General features: G+C 46.4%; 1 protein-coding gene across 1 annotated transcript; it reads right to left on the bottom strand.

Moving 5' to 3' along the window:
* Positions 1–9,244: 9,244 nt before the first annotated feature.
* Positions 9,245–10,714, bottom strand: CCRL2 (C-C motif chemokine receptor like 2). The gene is made up of 2 exons (XM_056129657.1): positions 10,604–10,714; positions 9,245–10,349 (listed from the first exon to the last, which is right to left on the bottom strand). The coding sequence occupies exon 2, from the start codon at positions 10,335–10,337 to the stop codon at positions 9,294–9,296; it is 1,044 nt and encodes a 347-aa protein (XP_055985632.1). The 5' UTR covers positions 10,338–10,349; positions 10,604–10,714; the 3' UTR covers positions 9,245–9,293.
* Between the last annotated feature and the right edge of the window lie 3,456 nt (positions 10,715–14,170).

Genomic DNA, 14,170 nt, shown 5'->3' with positions numbered 1-14,170 from the left:
TTGATTCCTCTAATCATCATTGTCTTAATGGTCCCTTCTCCATTCCAGCTGCCTTCTCCCCCAGCTCATGATCATCAGTCACTTTTTAAGAATTTATTCTGAAATCCTCTATTAGACCAAATACCCGCCCAAGTTTTCCAGGTCTCAACTTCTCTTTCCTGCAGCTGCAGTGATGAGGCCCTGTGGTCTGGAGTATAAGGACACGCTGACCACTATGTTCCTTAGAACACTGGCTGCTTGTTGACAACCTTTTCTCAGTGTGTGTTTGTGGGTGGGTCTGTGCATGTATGTATGTGCATGCGAGAGTGTTGGATCCCCTCTTGGTACTGCCCATTGTCATATCTGGAGCAATGCCTCTGAAGCTTTCTTGCCTCAAGGAGAATCTCCCCCAGATGTTTAATCAAGAGGGTGGCATCGTTCAGATGGCTCAGAAGCAGTGCCAGCAGAGGATCCAACATGAGAGGGTGCAGGGTGTGCCTGCAGCATGTGAATGTGTGCATGTTGGTGTATGTGCACATGGAGTGTGTGTGTGTGTGTGTTTGCAAGAGAGAGAGAGAGAGAGAGAGAGAGACTCTGTGAGTGTTTCTAGGGTTGGGGAGACGGTCACAGTCACGGTCACGGTGACCCTGTTGTTCATCGATTTGCTCGAGCGGGCCCAGTAACATTGTGAGACTTGTTACTGTATTTGGCATATCGAATACATCACAGGGAGCTTGCCAGGCTTTGCCGTGCGGGTGAGATACTCTCGGTAGCTTGCTGGGCTCTCTGAGAGGGGCAGAAGAATCGAACTTGGGTCGGCCATGTTGGCTGCATGCAAGGCAAACACCCTACCCGCTGTGCTATCGCTCCAGCGAATAAAAAGTGAGGGATTGCCAGAAATGATATCAATGATATCAAGAAGAGGTATATTTGATAATGGAATGAAGCAGCCTCCCGAGTAGTAAATCTTCACATAGAGACATTTAGGAAAATGTGAGCTGCTGCTTGCCCTTGACCTGTAACCTTGAATCACTATTTTTGGGCGCTTTTTTCTTAGCCAGTCTCTTCAAAGCATACTTCCAGAGAACTGTCTTCCCTTCCTTCAGCCCGTGGGAGGTGGTGGGAGCGCTCTCTTCCTCTCTCCCTCCTGTAATTCAGTTCTCTAGTAACTCTAGCACAGGACACTCTGCTCTTCCAAGTTTCCCTAAGGTTTTGTAAAGCGGCTGCAACCTTGCTCCCCGCCCCCTGACCCCCGCCCCACGTTTCTCTTTTCGATGCTGTGAACCACACGCTCCTTGAACTTTCCGCTTCATATAGCTTCTCCTGCTTCCCTCTCTCCCTTTTAATGCATTTTGAGGGTCAAATGTGATCCTGTGAGTGCATCCCTCAAGACTTTCTTCTCTGGAACTTTGTTTTGGACCCACTGACTCAGTGCTAAGAAGGGACACGAGCGGAAACTCTGCTTTCTGCACAAAGGGTGAACATCAGCCTCCCGAATCAGTGACTTTTCTCAGGAAGAATTATTTATCTGATATTTATACTTTCCATAGACTCCTTCATCCACAACTGTCAAAATTTGAGATGGCAGTTCTTTTTAGCTCAACAGGGATGTAGCACAGCTAAAACTCAAATGCAGTGCTGGTGGGAATGGAGGAACAGTGTGGACCTGACACCCACAACAGGGAGGTGGGATAAATGACAGCAAAGAAGCCTAGTGAATAAGGAAACAGTTGCCACTTCACTTCCACTCTCCAAATCTCTCTCAAGAATCTCTTCTGAAATCCATCTTAACAAGAAACATGCAGAATTCTAGGATTCAGCCTAGCCAAGTTTTACTCATTACAAAGCCACCACACTCTCTACAAGGAGATGATCCTGGGAAAACAATTCATCATTAGCGAAAAGTTCTTAAGAATGATGTTTCTTATACATTAAAGTTTAAAGTAATAAAATGCTGTATTAGGGCACAAAGCTTAAAAAGCTTAGGTATATCAAATTAATTGATTTTTATAATCTTGAGAATATAGGCACTTGGGACATTGTGTAGAGGAGAGGTATTTATAGAATCTAATGAGTTAAGCAGACAGTAAAACCCTTTGCAGCATTGAGGTGCAGCTATGAAACATATGCTTGCAAAAATGAAAACATCTGCAGTAGGACAGTAAAATGTCAGGTGACACATGAACTTCTATTTTAAAACTCCAGTATTGGTATGTGGTAGCTAATTATTGCTTTAGTCTTTTCCATGCTCTCTACACCCTTCATCTCTACAAGTCTATACTCACTATTCAAGCAGCGACCACAAGACACAGATGTAGTTATTTATTTCTGAATAGGCTAAATCTAATTAATGCTTCCAATTTGTGATTGCAAAAGCAGTTAGAACTCTTATTCTAATAATAAAATGGGCCATTTAATTTTTCTATGATATCCCAATGAAGATATAAACCATGTACAGGAAGTATTCCCTGTTCCCCACAGTCACCTCCTCTCTCTTGGTTTCCTTCAGAACCATGAATGAATGCCACCTCTTTCTGGGGGACTGATGGTGCACCTGTGTTTACCGAAGTCTCTCTTGACCACTCCTTATCCATCCTGCATCCAGACTTGTCTAGTTTATTCATAGGTTCATTAGCAAGCCTGTGCCCTCCAGTCCTTCAGAGATAAGTCTGGGCACAGAATGGGCATATGCATGATTTTCTTCAGATGGACTTAGCATAAGTTTACATTCACAAATTATGAATGGAGGGTCTGCTCATTTGAGGATCCTGGGACAATTCCTGAGGCCTGGGATGCTAGCTATATCTGCACCCCCAGGAAATTTGAGGCAAATTTCTTTAAAGGGGTTGTGGGAAGGGCCTTTGCTGAGGAAGCCACTCATAGACTCACAGAGCAAAACTGCTGACTAGATCAGTAGTCACAAACAGAGAAAAGCAGGTTCTGTCTTAGGTGAGCTAATCTATGCTCCCTTGCTCCCTTGTAAACAAGCAAGAATGGACAGGACTCAAAGCCTTCAAACAATGGTATTAGTCTTGGACCTGGAGAGAGTGGGGAGTATCCTGACTGGAGGAGGAGATCTGTTAGAACTCTATGACAGGCATCATCAGGCTGGCTGCCCTGCGGGGACGTTCTCTCTGGGTCCCCAGATGTGGGAAGCAGAGGAGCCAGATGGCTTATGCTAGGTCCCACGGGAAGTGACAGACACCCCTTTTCCACCCATTCGCTGAGCAGGAATGATAGAATCGTCTCAAGCAACTAACCCCCCACTCAAAGCTAACGGTCACACACAGAGAAAGATCAAGAGATTTAGAGTCTTGAACCTCAGATCAAAGCTTTTCTTGTTAGATGTACCAGAGATGCTCTTGGGAGAAGAACTATGCTTCTCTCTGTGGCTATAAATGGGTTGCTAAGGGGAGCAGTGAATACAGGACCCCCTCCATCCCCAAGCCTTTGGACTGTTATCAAAAATCTAGTGCACGAATAGAAGGGGACTTGTGTAGACAGAGCCCCGTGGTTGCACAGAGCAGTGGTTGGTGGAGATAACATGGGAGAGAAAGAAGAAGAGCACAAGACTCTGGCAGAGTCTGGGTGCTGGCACCCAGACATGAACACCATGTGACTACAGCCTGTTTTCACACTTCTGAAACAAAGCCCATTGGTTCCATTTCCTTTGAAGAACTTGCTGCACTGCTCATGTGGATGTCTGGGAAAGCATTCTGTAGAGGAAAAAGTCCATTGGAATCGGACAGGGATCAGGAGCAGGTTTTTGGTGGAGAATAACATGGACTCGCACGGTCACAGCACATTTAAGAAAAGGAACCAAAGAAGTTTTTTGCTTAATGGAAATGTCAGTTTATCTCGTTTCCTGGGTTCGATTTTTTCCCCCAACTTCAAATGTTGTAGCTTTCTCATTCACTGCATCAACTGTGCTTCCCATTTCCAAAGTTGTTCCCCTAAATATGTAAAATTGACATCAAAAGAAGATTGTTCATAAGATTTCAGTCTTTTTCTCCGATGATCCAAATCAGGATGATCTTGACCTGATAGTACTTTTTCTCATGTTAGAAAACAATTTACAGAGACAGAATGATCATTCAACCGGCTGGAGCACATGCTTTGCATGCAGGATACATGGGTTTGATTCCAGCATCTCATGCCTTGAGCACCATCAAAAGTGACCTCCTAAGCATCCAGTCAGGAGTAGACTCTTAGCAGCATCAGGTGTGGCCCCAAAAGCAATACTAAATAAATAAATAAAACGAAAACCAATCTACAGTTTAAGCCAGAAATTCTGTCCGATTTCCTTGAATACACTTTGGCCACTCTCTTTTTAGATTTTAGTTAGTTTGTTTTCTGGTGCAATAGTGGTAAAGGATGTTCTACTTTTCTCTTTAGAATAATTACCCTGTTATGACAGAGGAGGAAGATCCTGTTGGACTATCAATTATTAATGTTTCCAATACACCTTTTATGTGTGTGGGCAATTATAGCTGACTTTTTCATCACAAATCTTTTATTTTTCATAACTGTTTAACTTTCAGTCACAGTAGAAGTTTTCAGATCTTTAGCTTCTATACATTCTATGATTTCAACCTGAAAATGCTGATAAAATCATTCTTTGTCATCATGGTGTTTATAAACATCTGCGAGAACCATTTTCTCAGAGATTTTCTCAGTGATTTCTCCTCCACATGTGGTGGAAGTGGGGGGCAGAGGGGAATCCAGAACTTTTGGCATAATTTTTTTTTCTTTTTGGGTCACACCCAACTATGCTCAGGGATTACTCCTGGCTCTGCATTCAGGAATTACTCTTGGCAGTCCTCGGGGAGCCATATGGGATGCTGCGGATTGAACCTGGGTTGGCTGCCTGCAAGGCAAACACTCTATCTGTTGTACTATTGCTCCAGCCCCTGTGGTATGATGAGAATTTCTGTCTCTTTTCCTTCACTTCTGAAAACTCTTTACCCTCTTTCCATATATTCTGGGGTACTTTCTTTCAAGATTTTGCTTCTGATTTCTCATGCTGTTTTCATCTGCTACTCAATGTCAACCTAGATGAGCCTCATCTGCATTGGCTCAGGTTTCCATAATAAAAATACCACAGACTCAGAGGCTTGAACAACAGACTTTTCTTTCTCAGCGTCTGGGTGCTGACAAGTCCAAGATCAGGCTCCCGTGCGGTTTGCTTTAGCTCTGGCTCAGAGATGCTTCTCATCTTAAGATGCGTAGGTAGATGATCTTGCTGCGTGCTCAGGTTGCCCAAAGGAGCCAGCTCTCTGGAGTCTCTTCTTGTCAGCACACTAATCCCATCACAAAGGCTATATTCTCATGACCCCAGGGGAACCCTCATTAGCTCCCCAAAGTGCTCTCTTCCAATACACATGGGGTTAAAACTTCAACATATGAGAGTCTTGGAGGCTGGGAGACATAGTTTATCTTTAGTACCCACCAAAATGGGCGATCCAGAGCTGGCCATATAGACAGTACTCCCCACTGGGCCTCCCCCAGTGGTTTCCTCTTTGTGCTCCCATCTTGGTTGCGGTCATGAGAGAATACATAGCACTCTTATTTTGTTGTCGATTCTACTTGGGACGTGTAGCAGAAGTACAGTGCTGGGTATCTCCAGGCAAACACTTATTGTGCGTCCACGACAAGTCAAGCTATATAATATAATGGTGGATCTTAGGTTTTACATAGTCTTACTGAGGCTTAGTAGGCCTGTGATGAGCCATATATCTAAGCCACACAGTTTTGTCAGCTTTGGAACACATATATGCCAGTGAAGCCATCTCCATGACCAAAACTGCAGACATATTTACATTCTTAAAATTTCCTTGTGCGCCTTGACAACACTCCTTTCTCTTTTCCACTCAGCACAGCCTCAACAACCATTGATTTGCATTGTTCCTGTGTAGTTTTTCCCAGAAATTTCTAGAAACAGGATCAACTAGTAAACATCTCTTAAAAAAAAGTACTCGTCATTTTATCAAAATTACTGGCATATAGCACTGCACTGCACTGTCCTCCTGTTGTTCATCGATTTGCTCGAGCGGACACCAGTAACGTCTCCATTGTGAGACTTATTACTGTTTTTGGCATATTGAATATGCCACGGGGAGTTTGCCAGGCTCTGCCATGCGGGCAGGATACTCTCGGTAGCTTGCCGGGACAGAGGAATCGAACCCAGGTCGGCCCCATGCAAGGCAAACACCCTACCCACTGTGCTATTGCTTTAGCCTACTGGCATATAATTTTCCATAATAGTTTTTTTTATAACTCTGTAGTATTTCTATACAATCCATTGTAATTTATGACAAGTATTTCTGTGGTTTTGGGGTTCTGCCTGGTGGTACTTGAAGGCTACTCTTGCTCCATATTGCGGTAGGGGCATGGGGACTGAGCCTGGTGCTCCCACATGCAAAGCAGTTGTTTCAGTCCCTTGAGCCATCTTCTTTGTCCGTTTTTCCTCATGTTTGATTTCTTTCATTCAGAATTGTCATAGTCACGCATGTTGTTTTGCATAACAGTAGTTTCTTCTTAATAATGAGTCAATTGCCATTTTGTAGATATGCTACTCCTTACTAATGCATTCATCTTTCAGTAGACATTTGGATGGTTCCAATTTGGAGCCCATTGAACACAAAGATGCTATGAACATAGAAGTCTTACAATGGACTCTGTGTGTGTGTGTGTGTGTGTGTGTGTGTGTGTGTGTGTGTGTGTTTGGGCTATATTTGGCAGTGCTCAGAGTTTCCTCCTGGATCCACACTTAGGAATCACTCCTGGCAGGTCTCGGGGAATGATATGTGGTGCTGGGGATCAAACTCAGGTTGCTTGTATGTAAGACAAGTGCTCAAATTGCTGTATTATTTCTCTGGTCCCTGACCCATGTTTTTATTGCTCTGGCTAAATACTAAAGAATGCAATGGCTAATAGGTACACAATCAGTAGTTTTCTAAATCTGGAAGAACCAGATTTTCCCCAATTGTCTGTCACAATTTACACTCCCACCAGCCGTGTGTTTCAGCAATTCTGTATCCTTTTGGGCAAAAAAAAAAAAGCCATTTCAAACTTTACCATTAGTTGCCTCCCCTGCACCCCTCTCCCCCTTTTTTCATGGTAATTCCAAGCAGTCTCCTCTAGATCCTCTGTTTAGGAAAAAGTCCTGAGTGATTCATTTGAGTCATCTCACCACCATTGTGACCCCTGCAGCCTCCCTGGAGTCAGGCCCACAGCTTTCCCACACCCAAAGAAGCCCCCAAAGAAGGGGCAACACAGTGAGCAGCTCAGCAAAGCTGAAGTCATTGTACAAATCCTTTCAGTCATTTCTTCCAAACTCACGGCTGCCTCATTGTCCTCTGCCACAAGGGCACCCTCACTTTTCTGAACAAATCCGCCCTGATGCTAAACTCCATTTCTCTTCAGCACAAAACAATCCCTCCACAACCACCCACCCTCCCGTTAGCCAGCCGCCTTCTCCTTGGAAAATTGCTGCCCGGGCCGACCGTATGAGTAGCTTCTGAGGAATTTGTTAAGGACGAGATTCTTGGCTCCCTCCCCAGACTTACCAATTAGAACTTCTGAAAGGGGCCCTGGCAATCTGCACATTGTAGTGTGTGCAATGTCCCAGACTCACTGCCCTGGGACATGGGCCAGGGCTATCTGCCATGACCGCCACATGTCTCAGAAGTCCCCTTTCCTATCCTACTAGGCTTTCTGTGTGATTCATCCAGCACAAATGAAGGCCTTCAGGTCAGGGTGGCATGCAGAGGCTTCTAATGTTCAGAAAACATTTTCCTCAGTTCAATAAAAAACCAATCCCCAACCACTTTTCTTGAAGGAAGGAAGAAAAGGCCCAAACTCAAGCTCTGGGTGGGTTCCGTGTCACTGAGTATCTGCTTATAGGCATCCACTTGAGGTGGGAGGGAAGGAACCTCCTTTGGGCAAGGGGGAAGCCCACGGCATCCCTGCAAGGTGCTGCAGGAGGGAACAGCGTAGGCTTGTGTGCGTGGATGCAGCGGGGTGGTGACTAGGTATGCTTGGCAGTCATCACACTAGGCCTCCAAGTCTCTTCTGTGCAGGGAGGTCGCAGCAGCCTGGTGTGGATCTGAGGACTCAGCCGTGAGCAGTGACTGTGGCCCATGGCAACAAAGAGGAGGTGCTCTCCAGGCCTTTGGGACAGGGTCGAGATCATCAAGGGTCCAGTGAATACACTGTTCAGCACTGAACCAGTGACAAGGCTGAGCAGGCTTCACACAGCTGGGGCCCAATGGAAGTCACCATGCATGAGAAGTTGGTCTCCTGCTGAGGTGGGAGCTGCCACCAATGCAACCACAGAAGGAAATGAGCATCGTCTCATAACCACAGCCTGGTGAGTCCCAAGACACATGCCACACCCCAAAGGACAAAACGAGCATCATGGTCAACACTTCTAAACATGGTTTATCTCTACCGTGAAAAAATGTGAGAAAGAACCAGCTTGGGGTAGTTAGAGGCCTCAAGACTGTGGTGATTATTTCCTCTGAGCAAGGGACGGAGCAAGTCACTTTACCTCTTTATCCCAAGCCTCCAATTTTTTCAATGACTATAGGAAAACGCGTCTGGAAAAAACCTTTTATTTATTTTTTGGTTTGCTTTTGGTTTGGGGACCAACATCACTCAGGGTTATTTCTGGTGGGCTTGGGGGACCACATCGGATGCTGTAGATCGAAGCTGGGTTGGCTGTGTGCAAGGCAAGTGCTTTACCCACTTTACTATCTCTCTGGCCTTGGGAAACGGCTATGTGAATGGTTGCCTCTAACCAGAATGTGGCTCAGTTTTGCTCTTCCGCACCTTTTGTTGAACATGTTTTCTTGCCCCTTTGTTGAGAGTGTGGTATGAGGGATAAAGCAGAGACTCAGGAGCAAATGGCTCCTGTGTCTGTGTCCTTACCCTGTAACTTCTAGCCAAATGTCTGAGCCTGTTCCCCCCTGAGAGAAATAGGAAAATAGTTCTAATTCTAACCTACATCTCTGTGGTCAAGTAATGAGAGAAGGAGAAGCCTGTGTTTGAGAATAGCGTGGTGTCTCCAAGTCAATTCTCCGTAAATGTTTGCCCCACTGTTCCCATTTGCCTTTCGACTTCTTATTTTACACGCAAATATCTAAAAAAAAAAAAGATACAAAAAATAATGAAATGAGACAAAAATTAATTTATTGCTTTTTAATAGGAGCCATACTCAGCAGTGCTCTGAGGTCCTGCAGGTACTCAGAAGACCCTGGGCTCCGCATATGCTCCACTGCTTGCATCCCCTCCCTGGTCCGTAGAGAGCTAATTTAGACATGAGAGGAACAGTTGGATTCTTCCTGGGAGGTGTCTTGTGCAGGTTCCGGGCAGGCCTGTTGTGGAGAAGCTTTACACAGGTGGCAGAAGTGTGTCCTAAAGGCCTTGTCCAGAAATACATAGAGGAATGGGTTGATGCAGCAGTGAGTGGCGGCCACAAGTTTTGTTACCTGAACCCCCTTGTCCAGTTTGAAGGTGGTCTGGCAGTCACCCAGAGAGAAGTATTCTCGGAACGTAGACAGAAAAAGTGCAATATTGTAGGGCCCCCACATCAGAAGGAAACCCACCATGATGGCAAAGACAAGCTTGAAGAGGTCAGACCTTCTCTCATTGTCCCATAATGTTTTCCTCATGCGTGCGTAGCAAAACACAAAAGTAAATAGTGGGAAGAGAAACCCTAAGATGTTCATCTTCAAGGTCAGAAAATGCTTCCAGAATGGCTCCTCAGCAGGCAGGAAGGGAGGCCTGCGAAATGAGCACACATTTCCCTGACCTTCCCTGGGAGGCCTGTAAAATAGAAATTCAGGCAAAGTGACCAGAATGACAGTGACCCAGGCCACAGCACTCGTGACAAGACCGCAGGGCACCGTCCTGGCAGCCGGGGAGCATCTCATGTTGAAAGCCACCAGGTACCTCTGCACAGTCAGAAGGATGTTGCCAAGAGCCTGGCTGTACAACCCCAAGGAGTAGAAGCCCACGACGGCGGCACACATGGAGTTGCCAAGAAGCCCCCCGTGGCCGGCTGTGTGAGCCCAGAATGGCAGAGCCAGCAAGAAACACACATTGGAAATGGCCACGTTGAGGAAGTAGATGTTTTCCACATGTCGGAGTCCTTTATATCTCATCAGGACGAGCACCACCAACATGTTGTCCAGGAGACCCACCATGAACACCGACAAGTAGAGCTGGGGGACCAGCTGGGCTGAGAGGATGCTGGCGTTGTACTGCTGGCAGGGAGGAGGCACTGGGTTGTCATTCAGACCATCCTCGATGAGCACGTCATAGTCGTCCTCAGGTGCCTCCGTGGAGTTAGCCATAGGCCAGCTGCCCTGTGGGGGACACGCAAAATTATTCTCTCTATCCAACCGTTTGTCCCTGGAGGAAGCAAACAGGGCATGTGCCCCGGCTGTCCCACTTTCTTTGCTCCGAATTTAAACTTTGGCCAGAGCAGGGCGACAGTAAACATCTCTCACATGCCCCTCCCGGCCCCAGAGCAGCTGCTTTCATCCATCTGTGGTGCTGACACCTCAAAGAAGAGAGAGCAACTGTCCACAGTTTTTCAGAGAACTCGAATTTGACCTACCTGAAGACAACGTGTCAGGAGAAGACACAGGCGCTGAGATCAGAAGCCAGGGCCGTGGTGTAGGTTCAAGAAATTGGAGTCAGTCACAGGGGCGGCGGCCGTGTTTAGAAAGCTAGCTCACCCCAATGCAGCTTCTGTGACAGGCTGAGCGGTCCAACTTCCCACGAAGGACGTAAACAAATTATTTGCAAAAGTGAAACTGTCCCAGCAGCCACTTGGACCTAAGGGGTTAAATACATCGAAGAGTTACCACTGGCCTTCGGGCAGGGGGGAGGGTGCAGCCTCCTGACCTACCATCCAAGTGGCTGTGGGAATGTCCCGGGAGGGCGGCGGTACCACAGCTCCCTTCTGAGTGGCCTGCTCTGACCCCGCGGGACAGCAGAAGCCACTGTTTTTTTCAACTCGAAGCTCTACCCACCCATCAAGGCCTCAGGGACTCCCCAGATTCAGGCAACTTGAAAGCTGCCCCAGGCCCTCTGGGTTTCCGACAGCCTCTGAGGGAAACAGGGAAGTTGTTTTCTCCTCCAGCTTCCCCTGGACCCCGCCTTTGATTTCCCCACTGGCCTTTTCACAGTCCTCCTCCTGGCGGGGCAGATAAGGGAACTAAGTCAGTGCTGTGCCCCTGTGATATCAGTGAGGCGGGAGTGGGGTGGGGGTGGGGGTGGGGGGATGCGATGTGCTTCTATCACAGGCTCTGTCCAGGTGACAGCTAGAACCCGGAGACAAGTCTGACGCCGGGCTTCCCCACCACCACCCGGCTCTCCCGTCCAGACCCCGAGAGATGGCAACATCTCAATCTGCATGAGCTGGACCCCACTCCCCTTGTGGCCAGAACATACCACAGAGACTCCAGGGAGCGAGCAGTGTATGTCTGGTAGTTTATGGTCTGGTGAAGAGATGCTGTGTGCTTTGGATGAGGGGTGGGGCCCCAGGGAGGATGGGGGAGAGGGGTGTCCAATGGGAGTCACAGAGCCATGTCAGCTGGGCTGGGGTGGGGTGGGGGGGGCGGGCGATGGTGCAAGTGAGTATGAGGCTGTGAGGGTTATGGGGAAGTAGACAATCAGAAACTGAGGAACCAGGCAGGCTGCGAGGCCTGCACCCTACTTCCAGAGGAGGTCCCAGGCAGGAAAACTTCATGGCGAGATCACCGAGGTGTCCTCACATCTTGACTGAAAGAACGTGAGGGGAACAAGGTCAACCTCAGAGGGTGGTGGAGGCAGGGGCGAGGACAGTGAGAGGAAGTAGAAAAGCTGTATTTGGAGGTAGCGGCGGAGGAGGGAGAAGGTAGCTTTGGGAAGGAGGAAATGAAAACTGAGAAATATGTCTGAGCATCTCCTGATGCACCATGTCTGTGACGGACCTGGGAGACAGCTCAGTATTCAGAGTGCTGGATGAAGGGTGCTGGTTTAACCCCACAGAGGAGTCTAAGGCAGCGTTCAATCTCTTCAATCCAGAATGTGGCCCTGTTGGAATAGAAATAGAAATGAGGATACTATTCAGAGAAAGGAAGAATAAATAAATAACCAGGGCCCAGCCAAATATGCGATAAAGTATTAAATTTAACTCAAAGGAAACGCCAGGGTGCCCCCTCCATGGAAGGGCTGGTGCTGATGGGAACCGGGGCTGAGACTGTTTCCCAGCAGCTCCACAGCCCCTTCCCCATGTGTAGTTCTGTGACATGGGAGGGTCACCGTGCCCTGGGAAGTTCCGCTCGTGGTTGTGGTCCCCACCCTGGGTTCAGCAGTGGTCCTTCCTCCTGAGGATCCATCTTGGATGACTGAGTTATCTGAGGTTCTACCAGGGCCCTCCTATAACCTTGAGTGAGGAATTGAGTGTGGCCGGTGAGGTCTGGTGGCCTGAGGTTCAGATGGGATTTCCAGGCCGGGGAGGAAAGGTCAAGTCAGACTTTGAATCTTAGAAAACTGCATGAATACACATATTACATCTCAAGGGGTATGTGGGAACCCAGAAAAAGCAGGCGACAGGCACCTCATCTGTCACAAGAATCATATGAGATGCAGTTTCCCAGGGGAAATGTGAACTTCCTGATATTAGTTTGGCCTTCACTTTCAGTATGATTTTATGTTGGCTTCATTCCCAGCATCTTATTCTTCACATGCAGGCCAAAATCCTAGGCTAGAGTAAGGTTTTATAGGGTTAGGGTTTAGGTTTGGCTCTGTTTTAAGCTGGATATTAGAGTTAGGTGTAGGTTGATCGTAAAATTAGGCAAAATATTTGGTTTAGTCTTAAGGTAGGGTAAGGTTACTATTAGGGTTAAGGTTAGGATTAGAGTTGGGGTCTGTTTGGGTCAGAGTTTAGGTTTGGCTATGCTCAAAGTTGAAAAAGAAAGTTCAGTATTGGGTGTTTGTTAGTTTTAGGCTATTCAGGAGTTTTAGGGCTAGAGTAAGGTTCAATAGGGTTAGGGATAGGATTAGGTTAGGAATATTGTGGGGTTTCGGGTTAGGAATAGGGTTTAGGTACAGTTATGCTCAACGTTGACAATGAAAGTTAGATAGAGGGTAAATGTTAAAGTGAATATAATTGGTAAGTTTTTGCATAGGCGGGGTTAAGGTTTAGTATGAGTTTGAGTTAGGATTTGGGTCAATGTTAGGATTAGAGTTTAGTTTTGTCTATGTTCAAAGTTATAAATGAATATTGGTTATAGGGCGACTGTTCAGTTTAGGCTAATAGTAGAATGAGATCTATGCTGGGGTATGTAGGATAGGATTAGGGTTAGGTTTTGGGTTTAGGTTAGGGTTAGGCAGCATGTTAGGGTTAAGGTTTCAGTTAGGCTCTGTTCAAAGTAGAAAATGAAAGTTAATTTTAGGTTGATTGTTACATTTAGGATAATTGTTAGATTTAATTCTAGACTGGGCTGGAGTGATAGCACAGCGGGTAGGGCATTTGCTTTGCATGCAGCCAACATGGCCCACCCGAGTTCGATTCCTCCACCCCTCTTGGAGAGCCTGGCATGCTACCGAGAGTATCTTGCCCGCACGGCAAAGCCTGGCAAGCTACCCATGATGTATTCAATATGCCAAACACAGTAACAACAAAGTCTCACAATGGAGACGTTACTGGGCCTGCTCGAGAAAAATCGATGAACAATGGGAGGACAGTGACAGTGACAGTTCTAGACTAGGGTAAGGTCATTATAGAATTAAGGTTTTGGGTAGGGTTCCTATTAGGATTAGGGTTTAGGCTTGGCTCTGCAGAGAATTGAAAATTTTATATAATATTATTCAATTTAGACAAAATGTTAGTTTAGTCTTAGGCAAGGGTAAGGTTATTGCAGCATTAGTGTTATTATTGGGTTGGTGTTTTGGAAAGGGTTTGGGTTCCTGATAGGGTTAAAGTTTAGGTTTGGCTCTGTAGAAAGTTAAAAATGAAAGTTAGATATAGGGCAATTGTTAAATTTAGGCCAATTTTTTGGTTTAGTTCTAGGCTAGAGTAAGGTTATCTATCACAAGGTTAGGGTTAGGGTTAGAATTAGAGCTAGAGTTTAGGTTTGATTATGATCAACTTTAAAATAAAAGCTTGGTATAGGGCTATTGGAAGGTTATCCAT

This window comes from Sorex fumeus, unplaced genomic scaffold, assembly GCF_029834395.1.
Source record: "Sorex fumeus unplaced genomic scaffold, SorFum_2.1 ptg000072l, whole genome shotgun sequence".
Lineage (NCBI taxonomy): Eukaryota > Metazoa > Chordata > Mammalia > Eulipotyphla > Soricidae > Sorex > Sorex fumeus.
Note: the sequence above shows the minus strand (reverse complement) of the source record. Positions and strands in the feature narration are given on the sequence as shown.